This window comes from Silene latifolia, chromosome 7 (genome assembly GCF_048544455.1).
Source record: "Silene latifolia isolate original U9 population chromosome 7, ASM4854445v1, whole genome shotgun sequence".
NCBI classification, from domain to species: domain Eukaryota; kingdom Viridiplantae; phylum Streptophyta; class Magnoliopsida; order Caryophyllales; family Caryophyllaceae; genus Silene; species Silene latifolia.
Genome location: NC_133532.1, coordinates 65,170,846 through 65,197,462, shown reverse-complemented (window position 1 = coordinate 65,197,462; position 26,617 = coordinate 65,170,846). Strand labels below are relative to the sequence as shown.

At 35.7% G+C, this 26,617-nt stretch overlaps 1 protein-coding gene across 1 annotated transcript; it reads right to left on the bottom strand.

Moving 5' to 3' along the window:
- Window positions 1-15,955: 15,955 nt before the first annotated feature.
- Window positions 15,956-22,812, bottom strand: LOC141592279 (protein unc-13 homolog). Its single transcript, XM_074412878.1, has 5 exons — window positions 21,689-22,812; window positions 19,244-20,110; window positions 17,866-18,321; window positions 17,577-17,766; window positions 15,956-17,211 (listed from the first exon to the last, which is right to left on the bottom strand). The coding sequence occupies exons 1-5, from the start codon at window positions 22,100-22,102 to the stop codon at window positions 16,289-16,291; spliced, it is 2,850 nt and encodes a 949-aa protein (XP_074268979.1). The 5' UTR covers window positions 22,103-22,812; the 3' UTR covers window positions 15,956-16,288.
- Window positions 22,813-26,617: the final 3,805 nt, after the last annotated feature.

The window sequence follows — 26,617 nt, the reverse complement described above, 5'->3', positions numbered from 1 at the left end:
CTCAAATTATAAGCAAGCAATTATTGTTGTGATGGATTGAGTTGGGTTATATCTTACAATCCTAGGAAAGTTTGGGTCCCGGAGCCGAATCGATTAGATTGTACAACACCTACAAGTCGACTTAATCTTCCCTACTCAACAACATGCATGGTCTAATGAGACTCGAGTTGGGTTATGTCTTACAAGCCTCATTGAAAAGATAGGAGATGATAGTAAATGCAAGGATTCATAGGCTTAGCATTTCATCAAATATAACATGTGCATGAGTTGAGATCAAAACAAGCAAGCAAATAAGATACGAAAGCATATTAATTTAAGCATGAATCATTCCCCATGTTGGTTTCCCCTAATCACCCATTAACCCTAGCTAAGAGACTACTCACACATTATCATGTTGATCATGCTAGCAAGGTTGTCAATCATACCAACAATATGAAACATGATGAATAAATGAAAGTAATTAACAATAATTAAAAAGGGATTAAGAGATTATACCTACTAATGATTCCAATAGTAAAGCAAGAATAATAGAAGTACTTGAATGCTAGATTGGGAGGTTGTCAATCTCCCAATAATAACCCAATAATCTTCAATTACCCAAAATAAAGGATGAACAAAAGAGAGATTAAAGAACTAAAACTTGGATTAAAACTTGATTAATACTTGATTACAATATTGAAGAGAGATTTGATTGATATTAACTACACTAATTATTGATAAGAAGAACATGCTCCTCTAATTAGACTAATGGGGTATTTATAGTGAAAACTAGGGAGGATGCATTAGGGTTAACTAAGGGCTAAACTAGTAATTACACTTTTTAAGTTGAGCAAGGAGAAGCCGGTATTTTTGGAGAGAAGGGCTTCTCTTTTCGTAGCTTGAAGAAGACAACCCGTGCTGTGAAGGAATCCGGGCGGATTAAGGTCGGGACGGCCGGATTTGGGCGATGGAATCCGAGCGGATTCTGGGGAATCCGGGCGGATTGGTGAGGGGAATCCGAGCGGATTCCAGTGACGCGCTTTCGGATTGTGCAAGGGCGGATTTCGGCGGATTGTTGACAATCCGCTCGGATTGTCGATCGGCGTGGTAACTCCTTCTTTTCTTCCCTTTTCTTCATAAATTCCTTGGGGATTTCCTTGGGGACTCAAGGATCTTTTCTCAACATTGCTCTTCTACTATGATATGTACAAAGGCCTTCTAATCTTGTCCCTCCTTGATGCTTGGTCATTGAATTTGATCAATTTAGTCTTGATTTGCCATGAAAATGCAAGATTCTTACTCCTTTCCTACCAAGGGATCAAAATCTCAAAGAATATGCAAAACAAAGAACTAAAGATAAGAAATGACCCAAATAAGCACTAAAAAGCATGGAAACAAGGGTAATTCAGGGGCTAAATATGCGCCAATTATGGTCACATCAGTGCGTCATTGATAGGATTTTCTGCGAAAAATTCGGCGACGACGCGACCTTTAATAACTTTCAGTGGCACGTATTTGAGGTCAAATTCTGAGAGCATCAGGGTCCATCTTGCTAGGCGTCCGTTGAGAACGGGTTTCTCGAAGAGGTATTTGACCGGATCCATTTTGGAGTATATTTTGACGGAGTAGCTAAGCATGTAATGGCGTAGCTTCTTCGTTGCCCACACAAGAGCGAGGCATGTCTTTTCGAGTTGTGAGTATTTGCACTCGTATTCCAGGAACTTCTTACTAAGATAGTAGATAGCTCTTTCTTCACTTCCTACTGATTTGAGCCAAGATGGCACCCATGGCCGTTTTCTTCTTGTGAGATATAAACCAAGAGATTGATCTCGTTGTGGTGGCATGAGCACTGGTGGTTTAGCCAATATCTCTTTGATTCGGTCGAATGCCTTTTGACAATCATCATCCCACATGGTGTGGTCTGTTTTCTTGAGTTTCTTGAAGATAGGCTCGCAGATCATCGTAAGTTTTGATATGAGTCGACTTATATACTGCACTTTTCCCAGGAATCCTCTGACTTCTTTTTCTGTTTGAGGTTGTGGCATTTCGATCAGAGCTTTGATCTTGGAAGGATCTATTTCTATACCTCGTTGACTAACGACGTATCCCAGGAGTTTGCCAGATGTTACCCCGAATGTGCATTTCTGAGGGTTGAGTCTCATGTTGTATTTTCGTAGCCTTGCGAAGAACTTGCGAAGGTTCGCAATATGTCCCTCTCTTTCCTTGGACTTGACAATCATGTCATCTACGTATACCTCAACTTCTTTGTGCATCATGTCATGTAGGAGTGTAGTTGCGGTGCGTTGATATGTAGCTTCGGCGTTGATCAATCCGAACGGCATTACCGTATAGCAATAGGTTCCCCATTAGGTGACGAATGCGGTCTTATGCATATCTTCCATGGCCATCTTGATTTGGTTGTAACCCGCATACCCATCCATGAAGGATAGTAATGCGTGGTCAGCAGTATTGTCCACCAATATGTCGATGTGAGGTAGAGGGAAGTCATCTTTTGGACTTGCTTTGTTTAGGTCCCTAAAGTCAACACAAACACGGATTCTCCCATCCTTTTTGGGTACGGGTACTATGTTAGCTACCCAGTCAGAATACTCGAAAACTTTGATGAACCCGGCTTTGAATTGCTTGTCAACTTCTTCCTTAATCTTTAGAGCCCATTCTGTTCTCATTCGTCGAAGCTTCTGTTTCACAGGTTTGAAACCTGGCTTAATCGGAATCCTATGTTCGGCGATATCCCTGTCGATCCCTGGCATGTCTTTGTAGGACCAAGCGAAAACGTCTTTGAATTCATTTAGGAGGTCTATGAAATCGGCCCTTTCGGTAGAGCTCAAGGTAGTCCCTATCCTAAGTTCTTGGGGTTCTAGTTCGGTTCCTACATTGATGGGTTCGGTGTCCTCTATTACTGGTCCCCCTTCCCCTTCCTGTAGTATTTCTTTGGCTACGTAGGGAGGTATTTCGATCGAGTCCGGTCTTGGTCATCCTCGCATCATCATAAAACGTGTGCACTCAAGATAACACAAAGAGTAAGCGAACTCGATTTATTCATATTAAAATTTGAGTAGAGTTGAAACAAAGAAGCCAACTCATCCATGGTCAGTGGCGGCAAAGGAATAGTGGTTGGGGCATTCCCCGAACTACTGTGACTACTCGAGGCTAAGCTAGGAGAAATAAAGGGAGTGGGGATGACAACAGGAGTAGACTCTCTAATGACTTCTCTAGACTCTGACTCTGACTCCGACTCCGACTCGAACTCATCATCTTTTGGTTCTCCTTTGAACATCTCTCCTTCTCCAGTGGTGAGCTTGAAGAGTCTTCCTTGATTGTTGGTCCACTTGATTGATTTTCTCCATCCTTTATACTGTCTTGTGTCGGTTTCTGTGATTAACGCGGTGGGGTTGAAGCGATCGTCTTGAAGTATCATGGTAATGATCTCATCCTGCGCGGCCCTAACGAATCGATCTTCTCCAAACAATAGGTTCATGGTGATGGTTGGAGAAATGGTGGAGTAGTTCCCTTCATTCTCGATTGCATAAATTTCACTTTCGATTGGAGAAATAAGGTGTGAGCAATCTAAGGTAGATTCATCACTTGTGATCACTAGAACTCCAAGAGGATTCTGAGTGTTGTTGGGCTTACCTCCCGGTGGTATTGGTAGTCGACCATCTTCAATCATGTCTTGAAGCACGTTTTTCAACTTGTAGCATTTTTCTGTGTCGTGCCCCTTGCCCCTATGGTATTCGCAGTACGAATTCTCGTCCCAGAACTTGGACTTCCTTTCGGGTTCGGGAGTAGGTCCAATGGGTTGGAGTTTACCTTGCTTCATTAACCTTTTTAGAGCGTTGGAGTAAGTGTCTCCAAGGTTTGTGAATTTCCTTGGTGGGGTACTTTTCTTGGATGGCTCGAGAAGGTTAACTTCATCGGTCTTGCTAGTAGAGCCGTATGAACAACTTGTGGAACCTTGATATCCTCGACCTACCGTTTTGGACAAGAGTCCTTTACGGATGTCATCTTCAATCCTTGTCCCTAGTACGGTCAAGTCCTTGAAAGTTTTGATGTTTTGGTATCTCAAATGATTGGCATAGATGGGTTTGAGATTATCCACAAACTTCTCCACAAGAGTAGCTTCATCCGGGCGTTCAACTATTTGAGTGCTAGTCTTCCTCCACCTACTTAGGAAGTCGGTGAATCCTTCTTTGTCATTTTGGGTAAGAACCTCTAGAGTACGCATGTTGACTTGGATTTCGGCATTATCCGCATATTGTTTAGAGAACTCGATTGCGGCGTCTTCCCAAGTAGCGACCTTCTTGTGATCTAAGGAATAGAACCATTGCCTCGGGATGGTGTCAAGAGATGAACGAAACATCCTTAAGAACATCTCGGGTTTGATGCCTTTGATAGACATGTAATCCTTGAAGGCACGGATGTGGTTCAAAGGGTTCCCGTGTCCCTTGAACTTAGGGATATCCGTCATATTAAAGTTAGTTGGCAATTTGGAATTGACGGCCTTATACTTGCGATTGTTCTCCCTATAAATGTCATCCCCCTTAAGGTACATCAATTGCTCCTCTAAGTATTGGAGTCTTTTCTCAGCTGCAGTCATCCCCATGAGAGGATTTTCATCCTTGGATTCACTGTCAGAGTCACGTAGTACTTCACTTTCATGAGGAGGTAACCTTCCCTCCACGGCATAGATACGGCCCTCAATGAGCTCAAGGCGGTCATAGACTTGGTCTTGGGTGACTTGCATTTGGGCTAACGCGGCTAGGATTCGATCATTACCATCTTGAAGTTGGTGGAGATTTGTTTCATCACTTGATCCGGGCATCTTGAAAACTGGATAGGAGATCGGCGACGAATCAAAACATGATCGACCATTCTAACACACTTGTTAAAAGAAGACATATTTTGACTCGTGAAGTGGGTGTGTGCCACTTGTGTTGAGTGAGCTTTGAAGAAAGACAAGGTTTTTGAAAATGTGTGTCCTAGTCAACTATAGTGTAGTTGTAGGAGTGGACTCGAAGTGAGGTTTTGAAATGGGCTTGTGGCCCGAATTTTGACACGACAAACGGACAGAGTTTTGACCGGATTTTGCGCTAATTGAAGGTCTATTTCGAAATTTTTGTTTGAAAATGGGTTTTTTGATTTTTGAAAAATCATCATGGTTTTGTTTAGAAGTGGTGATCACGTAAGGTATACACATTTATACAAGCATTATAACGGGATGCTGAGTGCATTTAAAAGGGTTTTGGTTTAAAGGGTGGGTTGCCATACCGAACCATCAAACCCGAAGTCTGTGGAGAGGCTCGTACCAAACAATAGTAAGGCCGATTCCTAGTCCATTTCCTCAAGTAGTGAAGGCCCTTGATACAAACAAGAGTAAGCATCATGGTATGGATGACGTCAATCGCTATCCATCCTTAGGCCCAAATAAGAATTAGGACCGTTTAGACGGGACGATTGGTCGAATGGGTTGGGTTGGGCCTAGGAAGGCCGAATAAAACGATTTAGGAAGACCGAGTTATGAAAACCGACAATTGTCTTATACAAACTATTCCCTAACCTTGTTCAAGTTTCACCCTTGCTACACGTAAGTGTATTATCCCCAGGAGTCGCTAAAACCGTGGACAAAAAAATCCCCCACGGGGCGCTTGGGAGGAAAAGAGAAACAAGTGTTTGCATTTTTGTATGGAGTCGCCACCAATTTTTATGGGAAATTGGAACCGTTCAAATAACTCGTGCCATGTCAAGACACAAAGTAAAGACATGAACACTAAGCAATCGTTACCCTTAGCATTCTATGTCTAGAATGACTCTCGTGGATGCCAATGAACACGGGTGTTCACAGAGATCTGGAGTAAGGGGTGAGGGTACGTATTAGGAAGCTCTTTTGATCGAACACCTAATCCCGCCCGCCTCGATAGCGGCCTCTACTAATGATTAGGGAAGTTATTCGTACTCGATATATCGTCGGCTATATGCATGCAATGCAACATCCAAGTTTTAATCCTAGCATGTGAGAATTAATACTAAGTCGGTGAACAATTAATTAGCATACAATTGGGTCAAATTAGGGATTTAATGCTCAATTACATGTGAAAACATTCAAACAATAAAAGAAACACAATAAAGAAAATTACAATAATAAAATTACATTAATTACAACGGAATAGGCGATTTATGTCGAAAATACCTTTAAAACGGATAATTTGAGAAAAAGAATAAGAGAATAAATTACGAACAAGTCAAGAGGGCGATAATACGAATAATAGTTAATTACATAAACTAATTAAACTATGTCAAGGCAAAATGGAGTTGAGAGATTGAGACTTCGGCCGAGAACAAAGCAGCAGACGCCGCGTCTTTCCTTGGCTCGCCCGGCCGTAAGCCGTAATCGCAAGCCGTTAATGTTAATTGGTGAATTTAATGATCAATTGGTGATATTTACTCGGATGAAAGTGATTAATAGGTTATTTAACATATGAATGGGTCATGAAAACAGCAAAACATGAATAAGACGGAATTAAACGAATTAACATAAGATGGATTAATTACAGGAGTGAAAAATATTAACAAACCAAACAAATTAAGTCAATTAAGTAGGTTAGATACGATGGATTAATGACGAATATATGATGAATATGACAAATAACAAATGAAAATATATCAACGGTCGAATTCCAGAAACTCAATATGAACAAATTGAATCTCTATAACCCGGAATTGAATTTAATGACGAAAACCCGCAAATATGAGATTATAAGGGATTTAAGTCGGATTTGTGATGATTAAAACATATTAAAGATGATGATTATAATATACATGTGAATTATATGCTATCATGGCGAAGAATTAAAGAACAAACGAAACCAATAAAGGAATTTTGACGAACAATAGAGGATTTAACGAAGAAGAAAGGAAGCAGAATCGCGCGCAGCCTCACGAAGAGGCGCAAAGAATCGCGCTCCTTCGAAGAGGCGCAGCGCTTGCTTTCCTTTCTCGACTTGCTATCTTAAAAATCCGTAAAAGGAGGTTTTAAAGCATGGTTTTAGAAATCGGTTTTAACAAGGTGTTTTCGACATAAATCTTACAATTGATGATACAAAAAAAAATAAACAACAATAAATAAAAGAGAGATTTACACCCTCGGACTTACATGTTTGACGAAACGAGAAGGACTAAGATATCGATTAGTGATGCTCGACGCGAATGCAAAGAAAGTGCCCTCGTAAGAGGAAAACGATTAGTTAATTAAGTTGATTGATGTGGAGTTGGTCAAATTGGTCGGTCATGTAAACGGGGAGGCTGGTACTCAGAAGGATCCGAGCTTACGTGGTCGAAAGTTCAAGCACGTAGACGCCAAAAAGTAAGAACAAAGTCTAGAATGCAAAGGGAGAAGAGAAGGGCGGACACTCGCGTGAGAAATATGAGGAGCGAAGGCTCCTATTTATACTAATCACGTGGAGGAATTAGGGTTTCGGAGACTCTTTGGAAGTGAATCTCGGAAAGATATGAAAAAGATACGATAAATACGCAGAAAAGGGCTCTGGAAGAGGCGCAAAGCTCATCGCGTCTCTTGGAAGAGGCGCACTGCTAAATTCCCAAGAGGTTTCCTCCTGCGGAAGAAAGATTTCCGTGTTTGAGTTATGGTAGGACGGAAATAATTCCGCTTTCCTTAATATCTTATGTGGATATTACGGGAAATTGTTTACTAAAAGATAAAATTTATGAAATATGGAATAGAAATATCCGGAACATTCCAGAACATTCGACTCGGATTTAACGGTTATCGAAAAATGGAGACGGTTTTATGCCCGCTCGAATGTACCTAATTCTCAAAAACGACCGTATCGGGACGTAGATAACAACTAAGAGGTAGACATTAATATTTGAGCAATCACTTGACGATAATCTTACGAATTGTCACAAATCGTTCCGCGTACCAAACATGCGGCCCAATCATCACCGGGTGGTTTGCGGGAGGTGCAGAAATGAGGTATCTACAAAACCTGCACTAGATTTTTATAGTAAATGACTTTATTGCAGAGATCCCATTTGCTAGCAAACTATAAGACGATCACTACTATATGAAACTACATTAAATTAATTAAAACTCATAAGTTATATCATTCCACAATTTCTTCATCAACCCCTCTTCTTCGGCTGTTAAGCTCGGTCTTGCCTTCAACGTTTCATACATATTGTGTTTCCTTGATCATATATGATTACTTTCTTCCAAATCCATCTTCTTCATGTCTCTCTCTATTTTCGCTCTATCCCGCTCTATCTTCAGTCTATCATTCTCTAACTTAGCCTTCAACATACTATCTCGCTCTTGTCACGTTCTAACTTCTTCATTTGTACAACATAATTATTAGCAAGACTTTCGGCAATCGTAGAAAGTTCCGGTTCATCTTCGAGTCGAGACTTACCCTTGTTCTTTTTAGCGACTTTCATATCCATAGGGCGTACTGCCCCACCATCCTCTACTTCATCAGTTCTACCTCTCTTACTATTCTCGTCGGATGGATTTGATGGTGTTACTAAATCTACTTCTTGACCCTTACCCAAAATCATTTCGAATTTTGGGTACTCTTTGAGCATACACAATTGAGTATGGAATTTGAAGGTACCACCATGTATATTACGAGCATTTCGCATGACATCATCGTTAGACTGACTACTCGCTTTTTGCTTAGTAGCTTTTTCTATGCAACCAACCCATTTCATAACACCAGCCGAGACTCTTCGAAACCGACCTGTCAACATTGATACACTTCGCTCATTTATTTGAGATGGATTTGCGGCTCGTGAGATATCAAATCTTTGTTTGACTCTTGACCAAAATTTATTTTTATTTTGGTACATTCCGACGCTAGAATCGGTGGATATTTTCATATATGCCGATATAAGTGCCTCGTCTTCTTGGTACGACCAAGTGGTTTTGTTATAGGTCGGGTTTGGTGGAGTTTGATTTTCGTTTTCGCCTTCATCTTCCCCTATATCAACCGTTGATACGTTTTCGTAATTCGGAGAAGTTTGTTCACAAAAATGTGGGTTATCGTCTTGAGAAAATAATGTCGGTGAATTTAGTTGAGATGGACTGGGAAATGGTGGATTTTGTGTAGTATGATACTTATGTTGGGCAAATTGTGAACTTTGAGTTTGATATTGTAGTTGTTGTTGCTGCTGCATTTGATACTTGCAGAATTCTTGGTAAGATGCAGGGTCAAATATTGGAGGAGGTTCAGAATTATTTTTAGTAGGGAAACCATCAGTATTATTGGGAGGAGTATTTCCGTAAAAGCTACGATGATGATGATGATGATTATTATTCATGATTATGAAATGGAAAAATGTTTGATAAGGATGGTGAACTGGTAAAATAAAAGTGTGCTATATATAATAAGAGGGATAATATATGAGAGAGGTGTGAATACACAAAAAGTTTACGTTAAAATATTACCGTTCGAGAAACGGTAAACTTTTGAGATAATTATCTTCAATTACCTTATAATTAAATATGCTTGCCAACTGTCACACTTTTAGTGGCTCTCCTATGACAAACGAATCAAGCGTGAATGCGCATAATTCTTGTTCATTCATCATAAGCTTTTTTTTTTTCATGATTGTACTGACACGCTTTTTTTGGCACAATAAGCTTTTATTCTTAAGCATGGTTGTGGATGCTCTTAGTAACATTTTATATGACACAAAAACCTGACTATTCTTGTCATAAGGTTCATAATTTAACTCAATATGTAAAATGGTAACAAAGAACACAAGTTTATGAACATAATAAAATGTATTCATTGTAACTTAATATGTAATCATTAACATATATTATCATGACACCATTTAGTAATTTAGCATTCCTAAAAAAAAATATTTACAATGATGACAAACAAAATTTCAACTTAATTTATGCTCTATCACCACTTAAATATATAGACTAAGTAACCAAATCATGTTAGTAAAAAAAGGTCATAAACAACTGATATTTGGTTACATTTTAGAAAAACCCTATATTTTATACTACTACTCAATTTCAATAAACTAATCAACATGGCGACACTTTAATTATATATGTTACCATCCTCAATAATATGGTAACTTGGTGGAAAAAAAAACCATACAAGTTTCTGAAACAAAAAAAACTACATCTTACTAAACCTAATAAAATGTACACACTGTACTTGAATATGTAATTAGTTTTGGTTCATAAACTTGACACCGCTAAAATGGTCACATTTCAGAAATCTAGCCGTTTTCTTCCACTGCACAACCCTTTACATGCGATTCTCGAACACGGTTTGAGAAACATAAAACCACAATTAATATAGCAAAAAACAAAGATCAACAATTTAACAATAAAACAACAAGAACCTCATACCTTCTAAATCCTCATCAACGGAACCGTAAAATAAACCTAATACATTCATACTAAAATAAATTTCATACATTCATACTAAAATGATACATAATTAAAACCCTAAAACCACCCCAAAACAATTATAATAAATAGAAACCAAATATTTAAAATACCTTTGTTGGATTCAACACTTGCATATGCCGTTCTAGCATTCATTTTAGGCAATGTCGTCTTTTCTATTTGTTTTTCTTACCATGTTTATAATTAGATTGATTATGTTCCGGGTTTTTGTTAATTTGTAAGGGAAGAGATGAAGATCGTAGATGACAGAAATAGTATATTAGATGAAGATCATAGGAGATGGAAAAAATAGAAGGAAGATTTTTAGGTTTTATAGAGAGAGAAATGAAGCTGGAAAAAGTGTGTTTGAAAATAAAATTGAAAATGAGATGTGAGGTTGAGAAGATGCGCATTGGAAAGGTAAGGTTTTAAATTTTGGGACATGCTAAATCCCGCACACAGTTTTACTTAATCCCGCACTTTTTTGCGTCCTATTCCGAATCTACCCATCTCATTTCTCACCCCCACAAACACAGAGAGACAAATCAAAACCCTCAACAAATAAAAAAATCCCCAATAAGTACCGGTGCCCCGAAAAAATAGTGATGAAGAGAAAGGGAAGTCGGGAAGTCGGTCTTCGGCGATTAACGGCGATTAGATTGTTATGTTTTATTTATTAAAACGTCTTGGCACCCTCCAATTAATGATTAAATCATTGGTAATCTTTTTAATTTACTTTAGGATTATGGGCATTTAATTAACGTGTTCATTGATAATTTGGTGTTATGTTAATTAAACCCTAATTGTGATTTTTTTATTAAAATTAAAAGACGATATTAACAAAAATCGTTGATTAAACAAATTAAAATTACTTAATATGATAATTATTGAACTATTAATCCAATTGATTAAGTTTTGAGAGGGAGAGGAAAAAAACAAATATTCATCATTGGTAAAGTGGTCGTTTAATTTACTTTAGTTGATTATGGGCATTGGTAATTAACGTAAAAGTTCATTGATAATTTTTTAAATCAATATTTTCCACGACAATAATTAAAACCCTAATTGTGATTTTTTTTAGAAAACATTCAATCAATTAAAAGACGATATTAACAAAAAGATATATTAAAGTTAGAGTATTTTGATTAAACAATGGCATTTTGTAAATGGTTTGATTTGTCTTAATGACAACCCCTATTAGTATTCCATTTTAAGATCCATAATTATTGAACTATTAATGAATTGATTAAATTTTGATTGAGGTTTAGATCCTTGGTAAGGAGGAAAAAAAATTTTTAATTTTTTAGGATGAAGAGGTAAAAGACTTATGAAATAAAAAATTAAAATGGAAGTCCCCAGTTTTTGTGGTCTTATTTATAATCTTGGATTATATGACTTTTAATTGATATATCTTTTAAATTAGTAATCGCATTATAATTGATCTAAATAAACCCTTCTAGTGCTAATGATAAATGATATTTATTGAAATTAAACTTTAATGAATTATAATGAGTTGATGTAAACATCATTTTAATGAGTTAATTTAACCAATTTTTATTTTTTGTCTTTTTAGTTGCCAAGATCATTAACGATAATGGAGTAATATATATTTTCTTAGAAATTTTTATTTATTTAACAATTTTTATTCTTTGTCTTTATAGTTACCAAGATCATTAACTCATGTAGTTATTTAGTGCATATTTATTTATCTTTTTTTGGTCTTTTTAGTTACCAAGATCAATTCATGGTTATGAAAAATTTAGTGCACATTTATTTAGAAAATTTATAAAAATTCTTAAATGATCACTTAGTTAGACTAAGATGATGTCCTTGATACTTAAGGAATTGCTCAAAATATCATTTTTATGTTATTGTCTTTTTGGAAATAATAATAATAATAATAATAATAATAATAATAATAATAATAATAATAATAATAATAATAATAATAATAATAATAACAAAAATAGTAGTAGTAGTAGTAATAATAATAATAATAATAATAATAATAATAATAATAATAATAATCCTAATAATAATAATAATAATAATTTATGAATGAATGGATTATAAAAATGTCATGTGAATTAAAATTAAATGATTAGGTGGCCTTTTGATTGTATATTCGTTTTGTTACCCATGCAATGCAAGACTAAATTAAGTTTTCTTACTAAAATTTAGAGTTGCTCAATAACAACATACAAACAATAATCAAATGTATATATATAAAATCAAGATATAATTTTTAGTACAAGACAATAATTACACGTGTTTGAGACTCTACAATTTTTTAAACCACTTATTTACATTTTAAAATATTAATATGCACAATTATATCTCAACAATTGTATATTTATCAAAATAAAAACAAATTTTATCTTATTGAGATGATAGATTTACCTGAGTTACAAATATTATCTACGGGTGAAAAATTATTAGCCTATATTTACAACTTAATTCAACCACAAGTTAAAAGACCTAACAACGTTCATCAACTTTGAGTTTTTTCTCATGCAAACTAATCCCTATGAGATCTTCCCATCTTCTAGCTAAATGTTTGACCTTTCACGCAAAACTTTTTACTTGCTTCCATTTTTGTGATATATTTGTGTTTTTATGATACATCAAATTCATTACTGTGTTTGATTTATGCAAAAAGTTTCTCAACTTTTTTGTCATTTGTTACTCAAATAATTTACCATAATATTAATCTTTTGTGTTTTCATGTGCAGATTGGATTATGAGTTTTCTAAGGCTGTTACAAGGCATGTACTTCTGAAGGTTTAAGAACATAACAAATTACTTCATATAATTTTTATATGCAATCTTCGGTATATTTGCAACATAATTTTGTAAACTGATAGCCAACCACAATCTTACTGTCCTATTCTGTTTCTTTCTTTCACTTTAATTGAGTATTATTTATTATTGCTTCCTGCTACCCCGTGTTTATCCGTACAATACAATGTTTATATCGTTATCGAAAAATCAAGCTTGAATGTATATGTGCGTATCAAATTATGAAATTAAATATGTTGTGATCATAATTCATAAATGTTTTATTCCATATCAAAATGCATAATAAAAAATAATTTAAAGGAATAAAAATAATTACATGATATGATATGAATATGAATATGTCGGAGATTAAATGAAAATAAATAACAAAATATATCAAATATGATCTCTATTTGTTGAAGAATATTTAAGGAAAGAAGAGGATGAGGTTGGGTGAAATGTGAATAATAATACTATAATTTACCACTAACATATCATAGTTCTAACTTCTAATTTATTAGGGAGATAGACGTTTTATTTTATAAGTATTTAACTTATTTTTTATTTTTATATAATAAGTGTTTCTATAAAGTTGGGGACTACAACGAGTAATAAAATTAAAAATTACTCCTCTCTAGCTAAATTTTGACTCTTTCACGCAAAACTTTTTACTTGCTTCCATTTTTGTGATATTTTGTGTTTTTATGATACATTGTTTGATTTATGCAAAAAGTTTCTCAACTTTTTTGTCATTTGTTACTCAAATAATTTACCATAATATTAATCTTTTGTGTTTTCATGTGCAGATTGGATTATGAGTTTTCTAAGGCTGTTACAAGGCATGTACTTCTGAAGGTTTAAGAACATAACAAATTACTTCATATAATTTTTATATGCAATCTTCGGTATATTTGCAACATAATTTTGTAAACTGATAGCCAACCACAATCTTACTGTCCTATTCTGTTTCTTTCTTTCACTTTAATTGAGTATTATTTATTGCTTCCTGCTACCCCGTGTTTATCCGAATAAAAAATCAAGCTTGAATGTATATGTGCGTATCAAATTATCAAATTAAATATGTTGTTCATTAAATGTTTTAAAAAAATGCATAATAAAAAATAATTTAAAGGAATAAAAATAATTACATGATATGATATGAATATGAATATGTCGGAGATTAAATGAAAATAAGTAACAAAATATATCAAATATGATCTCTATTTGTTGAAGAATATTTAAGGAAAGAGAGTACCGTGCACCATACTATAATTTACCACTAACATATCATAGTTCTAACTTCTAATTTATTAGGGAGATAGACGTTTTATTTTATAAGTATTTAACTTATTTTTTATTTTTATATAATAAGTGTTTCTATAAAGTTGGGGACTACAACGAACAAATGAGCGGGAGAGAGGAAGTATTTGTTTACCTTTAGTTATCAAATTATCCTCCAAAAATATTTCCCAAAATGGAAAAAGACAACAAATGAGCGGGATAAAGACAGTATTTGTTTACCTTTAGTTATCAAATTATCCTCCAAAAATATTTCCAATCCAATTCCTAATCAAATTGATCAAAACAATTTCCTATAGTTATACTGATCATAAGTCGTACTCCCTCCTATTTACTAACATCTTCCACATTTCCTAAAATGGAAAATTGACAAAGATCTTACACTTTTCTTATTTGTCTAGCATTTGTGGTTAATATAACATATAACCCCACATTCTCTCTCCTACTTTCATTTTCCTCCACATATTAACACTCCACTAAATATTGATCCAAAAACAATGTATGAAAAACATAAATAAAAGGTGTCATTTTTCTATAATGTACAATAAACTGCAATTGAAAGGAAAGATGAACCATCAATTGACCATGCCAATAATGAAAGATTATACTCCCTCCTATTCTAAATAACTCTCCCTATTTTTTTTTTCGTCTATTCACAATACTCTCTTTATTTTCTTACTTGGCAAAATTGTATACTTATTTTAATCACCCCACCCCACCCACAACAATACCCACCATACACATACTTTATCTTATTTTATTACCTTACCCCACAACAATACTTATTTTAATCACACAATACCTTCCCTCCCTCCAATCTCCTACCCCACTACAATACTTTACCATAAAATACTCCACTCCCTTAATTCCCGTGCCCTCCATAAAAGGAGAGGGTTATTAAGAATAGGAAGGAGTATGTTTTAATAAAGTTTTTTTTTTTTTTTTATATAGATTATATTGTTTAAATTTTTATTGAGAAAATGAGGGAATACATGTTTTTATAACCGTGCATCGCACGGGCATGAATTCTAGTATAACTATATAAGACTTGAAAATCCAGCCCTTGTGTATTTGACTTTATTCAAACGGACCGCTTGACAGGCACGCATAGCAATAATACCAAGTGTATAGTTTCGACTTTCACGCCGTGTTAAAAGTATGTCTTCAGGGCCAACGTAGCTCCTTTAGGAGGCTCGTGAGAGTTTCTGAAATTGTCGAATGTCCGAAAATCGCGGGTTGATTGCGAAAGTGAGACTTGCTTTTGGGCGCTGACATCCTCGAAGAGCGGGGGATTTCGTGACATTTCTGATTGGCTGTTTTGTGTTTCTAATAAGTTTGTGACAAGAAGCAATATTAGGGCTGAGATATGGAGCAATATTTTCATCAGTTCAACGATTTGGCATACAACTATCTCATACAAGAATAATAAGAGGATGGGGCAATCTACGAAAATGAATCAAACCAACCTTCATAAAAGGCCATCCATACGGAGTACAATATTTCAAAACAAGACAAGACGTGCATTAAAATGAAAAACATATAAATACAGGATTCCGAACTACCTCAATAAAATTATCGGATTATGCAATTATTTACAGGTGTGATGTAAAAAAAATTAAAAGAATAATAAGACCTTAGTAGCATTAAATTACCTATATGCTCTTATCAGACATATTCTGCATTACTGAACATCAGGACGTCATCTCCTTCAGCAAAAATCCAAGTTTAGAATATTAACACCAAAGCCACAAATCATCAGAATGAATATTGTCCCTTTTAAGAGGACTAAGCTAATTTCGTCGGCAGGCTATAAGTTCTCTTCAGAAACTTTGCTGCCACCTCATCATCACGGTGACACAATACTCGTAGAATCGTATTTGGGTCAGTTGCGCTCCATTCACCAGTAGTAGGAGGCAAAGGTAACCCGGATTTGGCTGAAGTCCCATAACTCTGTATAACTGCCTGCTTGAATTGCTCAATTAAAATCTCGGTATCTGCCCGAAAAAGAGGAAGAATAGCCCTCGCTGCTTTTGCATGCTTGTCTATTATTTCAGATGGTAACCCATCCCCGTTTGACCAGAACAAATTTGAAAGTGACTTAAAATCATCTTCAATCACCATGGAATCTTCTTGAGTGAAAGTGCGGGAGGGGCCACCAGCAAGCAATACCAACAAAAATCCGTGGAATGAAGCTTTCATAACATCAGTGATAACACGGGTTCTTACGCTCTCATGGACAGTTGTCGCGATGATTTCTAGATAATGTTCGACTTCCTCGAGGAAAGGGTCAATTCTAGAAGATGAGACTTCGCCTACATATAAACCATTCCAAAGAACATGACCGAGTTCATGAAAGACGATCTTGTACCCAATTGCCTTGCATAGTTGTAGGATCCCTTCAAAAGAAGCAGCAATAGAAAGTTCAAACTTTGTCCTTAACCCATTATCATTAACTTCAGTAGACCCAAGATTTTTAAGGTATGTGATAGTTTTTTTCTCTAATGCGTTCACTCCAGAGCGGATGCGTTGCATTGAGTTAATTCGAACACATAACTGTGAAATACCAAAAAGATCCTCCATATTTGTACTCTCAGCCTGTGATTTCCTCCTGATGTGAACTTGAGACTTCTCTTTCTTTTTAAAGAATTTGGAACCAGCTGAACACCTCGTTAAGGCAGGCAGTGTGGGTAAATATGTATTTTCAACACCTGCATGTGAGAGAGGCAATAAGATGATCTATCTGTTGGAGTAACTCCAATAATAGGGATAAAACTTGAGTAAGCATTAGTATTCGAGTTTTTTAAATTAAATAAAAGAAACCTAATTGGCTTGCTTCCAAACGAATGAATATTTTAATATAATCTTGGAAGACAAATGAATGACGATAAGACTGGTTCAAGTACTATGAAAGTATGAATGCAAATTACTAATTACTACTAATTAGCATAAAGGTATTATAACTTAAGGGGGTGATTAGCTTGCAAATTTGACGTGGCAACTTCAAGTTAATTAAATTTTGCCTTTTAAATACTAGGCACCCCTTAACTAGCCATCATTTCAGTTCTTAACTTACCACAGCCCGATTTGGCTTTCATGACGTATTGTTGGATGCATCTGTCAAGACCGATCATCAATTCAGTAACCAAGGTAGGCTGTATAGGTATCGGCAACAGAAAGAAGGCGTCTACAGTTTCATCCACTATACGGAAAATTTCAATAACAGAAGGGCCAACTCGTTCTTTATTCGCTTGCACATTCCACACCTTTCAATGAGACGATAAAAATTAGTCATCACCCAAAAAAAAAAAGATCCAAAAGTGAGATGGAAGGAGATTACAAGGAGATGGAGCGAGATAGTACACCTCTTGTTGAAGATTTCGGTCAACCCATTCTCTAAGCCGGTCAATTCTTGTACCAATCCACGATTTCACCAATGTCCCTATAACAGCCTCCGCCTCATAAGGGGGCATTTCCTTGATTATTGCCTTTCCACCATCATCACTGTCCACGGCATCTTCCACTGCCACCTGTACAAGCTGCTTTTCCAACATATCAGCAGCTATCAGAACTTGGACAGCATCAGGGGTCAACTCACTGATGCGGGTAACAAATTGCTTGAGCTCACTCCCAAAGCAACTGTGGAGAGTGGCAACAGCTACACCTGCTGCAAGAGGGTGCCATCTTTTCAATACAGGGCTATAAAATTCTTTCTCGGTAAGCACCAATTCAGTTACTTCTTGAGCAAGGAGTGACAGAACAGGTATAGGATCTTGTTGCCTCCCGGATGATCGCTTGCTCAAGTTAATCTTCTCCATTTTCTGTGTCAAGGACAGAAACTCAAAGATGTGACAATTTAGAAATGGAAGAAAGCAAGAGATAATAACAGCTATGCCAGATTCAACTGTATCAAATTTCAAACAGTTTGGACAAGAAATGCAAGCAGCCACTCACTCTTCTCCTACAGACAACTACGTGTCGTCTGAAAAGTTGTAGTCTTTCACTCTAAAACATGATCTAGAGTATCTATACAACAACAACAACATCAGAGCCTTAATCCCAAAAATGATTTGGGGTCGGCTGACATGAATCATCCTTTCGAACCGTCCATGGGTGAACGCACGCCTCAAAATGCGAATAAAAAAAGGGAAGATGAAAAACAAAAAGGGAGAACGAAAATGTAATGGAAAGTCAAGGTGAACTTAGGGGTTTTAAAATCGAATTCCGTCTTTCTTTTATAAAAACTTAAAATTTAAATCAAGAGAAAAGATTAAAACGATTTTTAAAAACCGAAGTAGAGTTAAGGATCCGGAATGAACCAGGTAAAATCTATAAGAAAGTGGTTGTTGAAAAAGTGTGTAATAAAGGAGAGAAAAATAAATTAATTAATTTCTTTAAATTAAATAAATAAATAAAAAACACTAAATCTGTCAAAAAAACATCAAATACTAAAAATCCACATGGTATATTGGGGTGAAAACTTTGTTATCCAGCATCCTGAACTAGACATTAAGGTTATGGGGTGAACCTTGAAATTTGAAAACCACCTTAAACCTTAAAAGCTCACCTCGTCCTAAATCATACTGTAGGACAGTTTCATTCAAGGCTTGCCAATATATAGATATAGTATCAAGTAATCTACGCACTATTATTATAAAACTGACGCTTTATCATATAAGGGTACCCAAAGAAAGTACGTGTAAAACTTATTGTAAAGATGATGTAGGAGTTCCGAGTTTTAACCTGAGCAAAAGCCACTCTAATAGAAGATCTGATGTAGGTGTCAACCCTATCGCGGGCAACATTAACCTCTTTTCTCCTTTTCCGATACTCAGAAGAGATGTCATCCACCAGCAACTTCGCTGAGATCACGGCTAAAGAAGTAACACTTTGCATTAAGTCTATGTTGCCACTGCAAAACGTATCATGGTAAGTAAGCAGTCTCTTTTCTGCCCAACCCAAAACCACACTCAACGTAGAACTTAAAACCTTAGAGTAATCAAGATCTTTCATAGACTTGGCATCTTTTTCAACCTCTGCTAGAAGATTGCTCGCTGCAAACAAGAGGTCGTCCTCGATTTCACCTGTATCCATATAGCGGTGGTACAAAACCCATGCAAAGCAAAGGTTATGTAGCTCCTGGTTGATGCCTAAAATCACCCAAGTCTTCTTGATAAGTTCCAAGACTTCATCTACTTCGTCAATAATGGAAGTCTCATCGTCAATATCAAAACAAGCCTCTAGAAGCATACGGTAGAGTTGAAGGTTTAACGGGAATCCATCAGCCCAATGACACATACTTGCAAGCGTGTCATCAAAGGATCTGCATGCAAGAGCCATAACGACATTCCGCAAAACCTGCATAGATTCTGTGTTCTTACCCGTCTCTAAAGGCTTCTCTGAGGCTCCTTTAATGATCTGTTTGAGACGCTGAGCAGAAGCATCGGTCTTATCTAAAGGCACCTGAGGATAGAGAAGCAACCCAGCTTCAAGTATCTTCAAATTCCTTTTCTGGAATGACTCAAATTCTTGCTGATTGGGAAAATCTGATGGTCTCAACTGCTGTAATAACTCCAATGGCAATACTGTCAACTCGATCCGTTTTCCAAGCTGTGATAGCCAACACAAAAATTTTATCAGTGTAAGGATTTCCATAGTAACAGGAACATAAATTTAAAACTTCCAAGTTCCAACCATTCAAAACTTCATAAACTCCATATATTTGCCCAAATATCTCATTCAAGTACAACCAATTAGTTGCAATCTCCAAATTTCAATTGTTATTTGTTATTACTCATTTACTACTAGCTCCAGACTACATCCTTGATCATTTATATATAAGGTCGCCACTAGTCTAAAATCTAGTAATCACATTTAGATATATATGGTAGAATTTTTCTTTAATATTTGCACGAGTGTATCTTGTTGGAGATTTAACAGCATTCAGTTGCCTTTTGGTTTCGGACATAATTGCAAATTTATAAGTGATTTAATTTTCTACTAATTTTTTTAAAAAATCCTGCGAAACCACTTTCTGCTGCTGCCGTTAACCAATAATGATGTCTAGTACTATAATGTCCTATCGTCTACCCCAACTTTCACCTTTGAAAATAAAACTACCCCAGAAAATCCTTTTCATGCTTATAATTTTCTTTGTTTGATCAATTCTACGCCAGCTCAAGATACGATAGACCGAGAACAAGTCAATACACACATAAAATAACAGAAATTTGACGTAATTGTAGAGTTTATCATTTGAGAATTCATCCTCTTAAACAGTCAAACCCCACACTTCATCAGATTATTATTCAATAATATAAAATAAACAGTCAAAGTTTTCAAAACTTCAGAATACTATTAACCTAATTTACTCAGATTCAGGCAAGGGTGCTGGATAAGGATACACTCATACACATTCAATTGCCGGACTTGTCATGACCCAAGTTCTAACTTCTAAAAATACGTAGACGCTGTCCTAAAATGAGGATACGAGAACAGATGCATCTTCTAAACAGAAGTTTAATAAAAAGTGTAAAATCAAGGCTTCATGAACGAGTCAATTCCGTAATTACTTCATACAACCCTCCCTTGTTGTGACAGGTACGAATTCCATACTCTATACTTGCGTATAGCAAATAGTCCAAACTAATACAAGTAGTAACCTTGTATTTAAAAAAAATCCCCTGCTCAATCTTCCAGCCTCATAGGTTTGTTTTAGTCAGATCGTCTACTACATGTTCCTTGAGCACATTCTTAATGAAATACTCCCTCCGTCCCGTCAATTGTTGTCTTTTGGTTTTGTCACAAAGACCAAGCAAAGAGGAGGGGTCAATAACTAGATGACAAGTGGAACAAATTGAGTGTGAATGATCAAATTGTTCATCAAGTTCATTCTTAAAATAGAGAGGACAACAAATGATGAGACACTTAAAAATGAAAAAGCCAACAAATGACCCGCATCCTAAATATGAAAATTCATAAACGACATAAGATACCCGCATCCTAAATATGATCAGACAAAACATAAGTTACTAACCTAAAATAAGTCCTCCTTTCCCGTTCCAATCATTTGTTTACTTTTATTTTTTTTCATTATTCTTATTCGAGTCTATCTTAATTAACGGCAAACAAATGATTTGGACCGGAAAAGTCGAAAACATGGGGGGCAACAAAACAAAAAAAGGAAACCTGAGAAGCAGCAATTCTGAGCAAAGCCCTCCTGACCCTAGAATCAAATTGCTCAGAAACCCTCAATTGAACTCTCATCAACTCCCCAACCGACACGGCCGTCTTCTTCTTTCTCTCTCCTTTGACTCCTCCACCAACTTTCTCTCTCTTAATCCCCAGCGCTTTCTTGACTTTACTCGCTGACGTCGTCAACGACGACAACGACGACGTCAGCGACCTCTCGATTGAGGACGATGATGATGACGTGCTCGTAGTTTTGTCGGATTGTGGGGTGTAAGTCAAGGGTTTTGAGCCGGTGGAGCTCCGACATACTGCAATGAAGACCTCATAGGCAGTTTCCCGGAGCTCGGAATCGGAAATGTTACCTCCAAGTGAACCAAGTGGGTTGGGCTCTGTATCCGACCCGATTACCATCGGATTATTATTAATATAAAATGGGGTGGTATGGATAGTGGATTAATCTAGGAATGAAGATGCTTTGCTTAGAAGAGAAGAGAAGAAGGTTGATGACGAACAAAGGAGAGATAGAAAGAGCGTGATGATGATGGTGTTGGTGGGCGCTGGGACTTGGGAGGAAAGAAGGAGTTGTGAAAGACAAGTTGGAATTTGGAATTATTCCTTATTATGATTTTTTTTTGAGCACTTAAACCACTCTAATAGAAACCAAAGAAAACTATTTTTCTTATAAACTAGGGATCTCAAAACGATCCGATTAATTTCATTCTATTATCTTATCTTTATGTAGCTTTTGAGGGGCGTTTGATTGAGATAAAATTTACCTCTGATTGGTTCCAAAGATCGTTCACAAATCACTTGTACCCTTTGAAAGTACATGCTACGAACCATCAACGAACTATTCTTGACTATATTATAATGAGACTAAACGCACGAATAAATGGAAAACCCCCGAAATAAGGGACGGAAAAACAAATCTCACCAAAAAGGAGACTATTATTGAATAGAAGATAGATCTGCATACTATTGGTTGAAAAATAAAGCAATTTTGAGACTTACCATCGATTGATGATCGATGGGAGCCCTGTATAATTGATGGTAGTTAGGATTTTTAGAGAGAGTTTTTTTGAGAGAGAAGTGAGCCTTATTATAATTATTTGGATAGTCCCAATTTTAAGCCTCTATTGATTTGATACTCTTATTTTCCTCTGTCCACACCTCATGAAACTCAAATGGGAACATTTCCATTTTCCACTCCCAATTGTTAGTTGTCAATTTGGATGAGTTCAAATTATCGGGGTCACTTTTGTGTTTCATTTCGTGTCTCGTTACTTTTATCTTGTGATATTATTATTCACATAATAAAACTAGGGTTATACCAATTAATCTTAATTTAATGATATGTTATAAGCAAAATATAATGGGTCACAAAATAGAATAGAAAATCCGCGACACATTTTTTATTTAAGATGGATGTTCTCGTCTTAATTCTTAAGAGGACCAATTTTCTTTTGAATTGTGAGCATCTCTTGTATTGTTTAATTGTCCTTATTTGTTTACATTTTTTTTGGCGTTTGGAGGTAGAACTGGTTTTTAGTTTAGAATTTTAATTGTATAAATTAAAATGTTTTGATGTAATTTTAATTCTATTTTAATAAATATGTTTGGAGATGTAGAAATGATTTTTTAATTTCAATTTTCCAATGATATTTTAGAAATCCATGCAATTGGAAATTAATTGGGCAGCGGTTTGAGCCGATAAATATGTATTTTAGGAGAAAGTATTAGTATGCACAAAATATTAATTTATTAACATAAAGTAAAATATGAATTGATATTAGTATAACTCTTTTTAATTAAAGAATAACTATATGACAAGTCTTAACATTAGAGATTGGATAATGATATGTTAAAATAACTACTATGAAATAAGAATTTGAAAGTCTCTAATTTTAACTTACTTGATATTGAGTATTTTTCTAAAATAATGCTCGAAAATAAAATAATTATTATTTCGATATGGAATAAAACCTATTTATCAAAATGGTGACCACATAGGATTGAGAGTCGATCCCAACCTAAACTTATTCAACACATTGGCCAATCACTCTATTCTCTAATCTCACTGTGGACATCACTCCACGGTCGTTTGGACAGCTACACGCATCAACTTTTCTTAATTTAAAATGAATCCATCTTTCTCTCACCCCATTTCTCGCTAGTACGGAATTACGTGCATATCACCCTTCCGTTAACATTCGATGACAAACTCGACTAAAATGGACAATGTTTGACGAGTGATGCTTCGAGAACTGTGCATAAGCACGCGACTTCTACTCCTCTTTTTCTCGTTTTTTTTCTTTTGTCTTTCGACTTCTATTTTTGACGATCTTATTTTCATAAATAGAGGTCGTCATTTAGCCTTTAACGATTTAGATTCGATCTAGTTAATAGGTCGTGTTTAATTCATTTTTTTTTATCTAACTTGTTTTAAAACTTAACTTAACTAACTTAGAACTAGTCAGCTTTAATTCGTTTTAATTCATTTTATTTCCTAGTCAACTCTTTTTTTCTAAAACCTTGGTTTTGTTTAATTAGATTCGATTGAATGTCTAATTCTACAAAGCTAAGCGGTGTGCACACAACACGAGGAATGACCCAAAGCCGCGTTTTGGCCGTGAGCCATCCCTCTAAATTTTTAAACGGTAAGAACTAAATTACTTCCCAAAATGAAATTAAATTAGGAATTTATGACTGTTTAAAAATTATTATCTTTTAAAAATTTAAAAATCATTACCGTTTAAAAATTTAGTGGCGATTATTTCAAAAAGAAAAGGTTTTTGAAAAGAAACATTAGTGTGGATGGATTTCCCATGTTCACAGAAACTTTCTATCATTAAATTATTATCTTTTTAATAGATATAAATATAACTCTAATTTTTGTATTAAATTCATAGTTATTATTTTTTCATTAAAATAAAATAAAGTTGGTATTAAACTATAAGTTATAATTTGCAAAAAAAATTCAGTAATGTAATAATTAATACTTTAAAGAATAACTTGACACATACTTTATGACAAAAAAATACATTAAAATAATTGGAGAAAGTTTATAAATGAAATCCTTTGTTTTATGGTAAAAGTATAATAACTTTACTTAATTCTCTTTGATTAAGTTTTTCGTTTTACTTTTTTTTTCATATATCAAAATATAATAGAGTAAAATATTAAATAACATTTATGAAATGCGATTTTAAATTGTACAAATAATGCTAAAAAATTAAAAATTCTATATATACCGCTCATGCCTTGCGCGGGATCTATACTAGTTTTCATATTAGTTCACGTTTAGAGTTCTTCTACTAGATGTAAATTATTTTTTAGAGTTGTAATTTAATTGAAGTAAGTTGTACATGGTTTTGAGTAATAATTAGCAAAGTAATGTTCATTGTTTGATTTGATATTATTACCACAGTTCGCCGTGATAGTAACACGCGCAATTATCTTGAAAGGTCTTGTTAACACTCCTAAATAAATGAGGGTCTTACTGTAATACCCGGTTATTGTGGGACCTGTACTTGGACCTTTGGACTCGTGAGAGGACCATTAGACCTGATAAGAGACCACTCATGAGGAAAGGATAGCCATACACTAGACCTAAACTAGACCAAGTGGAGCTACAGTGGACCGAGTGGGTCCACTCGGTCGAGTGAAGAGTATACTCGACCGAGTGCTGAGTCTACTCGATCGAGTGAGTCCACTCGACCGAGTGGACTCGGCACTCGGTCGAGTGATATTGTTTCAGAACACGGGATTTAAACCCTTTCTTCCCTAACCCTAAAATCATTTCTATCCTTCTCCTTATCTCTCCAAAATCTCTCCCTTCTCTCTAAACTCCCACAAAAACTTACTACTTGGGATTCAAGCTTGGATTATAAGATTTTCCACCTTCCTCTTCATCTCCTTTACCTAGTAGGTAAAGATCTACTCTTTTCCAGTCTTTTAAACCCTAACTTTTGGGGGAATTTGTTATGGGTAATTAATTATTAATTAGTATGTGTAATAGAGGTAATAATAAGGGGTTTTGTGGTATATGTTAGTATATGGTGTATTGTGATAGTTATTATATGATTTGTATAGGATGAGACAGTTCCTTGAGACGATTTCGGTGCGGACCCGAGTAGCTTGTGGAGATTGCTAAAAAGTAGGTTAATCCTACTCGGTTTCAATAATGTGGTGTTGTTTATGTTGATGTTGCAATTAGTCTCACATAATTAAGGCATTTACATTATAACATGTTTAGTGTTAATTACATCCTTAAGAGGATGATTATGATATGTTGGGGGTGTATTTCGTGTATTGGTCATTGTCATATGTTGAGGTTGTGTTGTTGTTGAGGAGACGTATAATGGTTGTGAGACCATCTTACGCTTGAGTTGCCTCTTGGAGCTTCCCACTCCAAGAGGGATGTGCACATTAATGGCTTGAGTCATTGAGGAACTCGTGTGGTTAAGACACGACGTCTGACAGGGGATCCGGGTGGCTTCCGGACCCGGTACGTTTGGGCGTGTCCCGGTACCTATTTGTGGTTGTTAGTATGCCTAGGCGTGTCCCGGTACCAGTGTGGTTGTCGTTATGTCTGGGCGTGTCCCGGTACCGTGGTGGTGGTTATTTGATAGTAAGTCATTCATACTAGTAGTCATGTTGCATATTCACACACTTGAGTAGTGTCACACTTCATTTGTTTATTGAAACTGACATTTGTGTGTTTATGTAATTCTCACCTATTTCCGAGGTGGCCTGTGTCGATCCATATGATATTTTCGATCATATGGGGAGTAGGTTATGTACAGGTTGTTTGGGATAGCACGGGGGAGGCGGGACGAGCCTGGTGAGTCACGAGACGAGTATAGTTGGTTAGATGAGCATAGTAGTCATGAGTTGTATTTTATTCATTAGTTTATGTTTGTTATA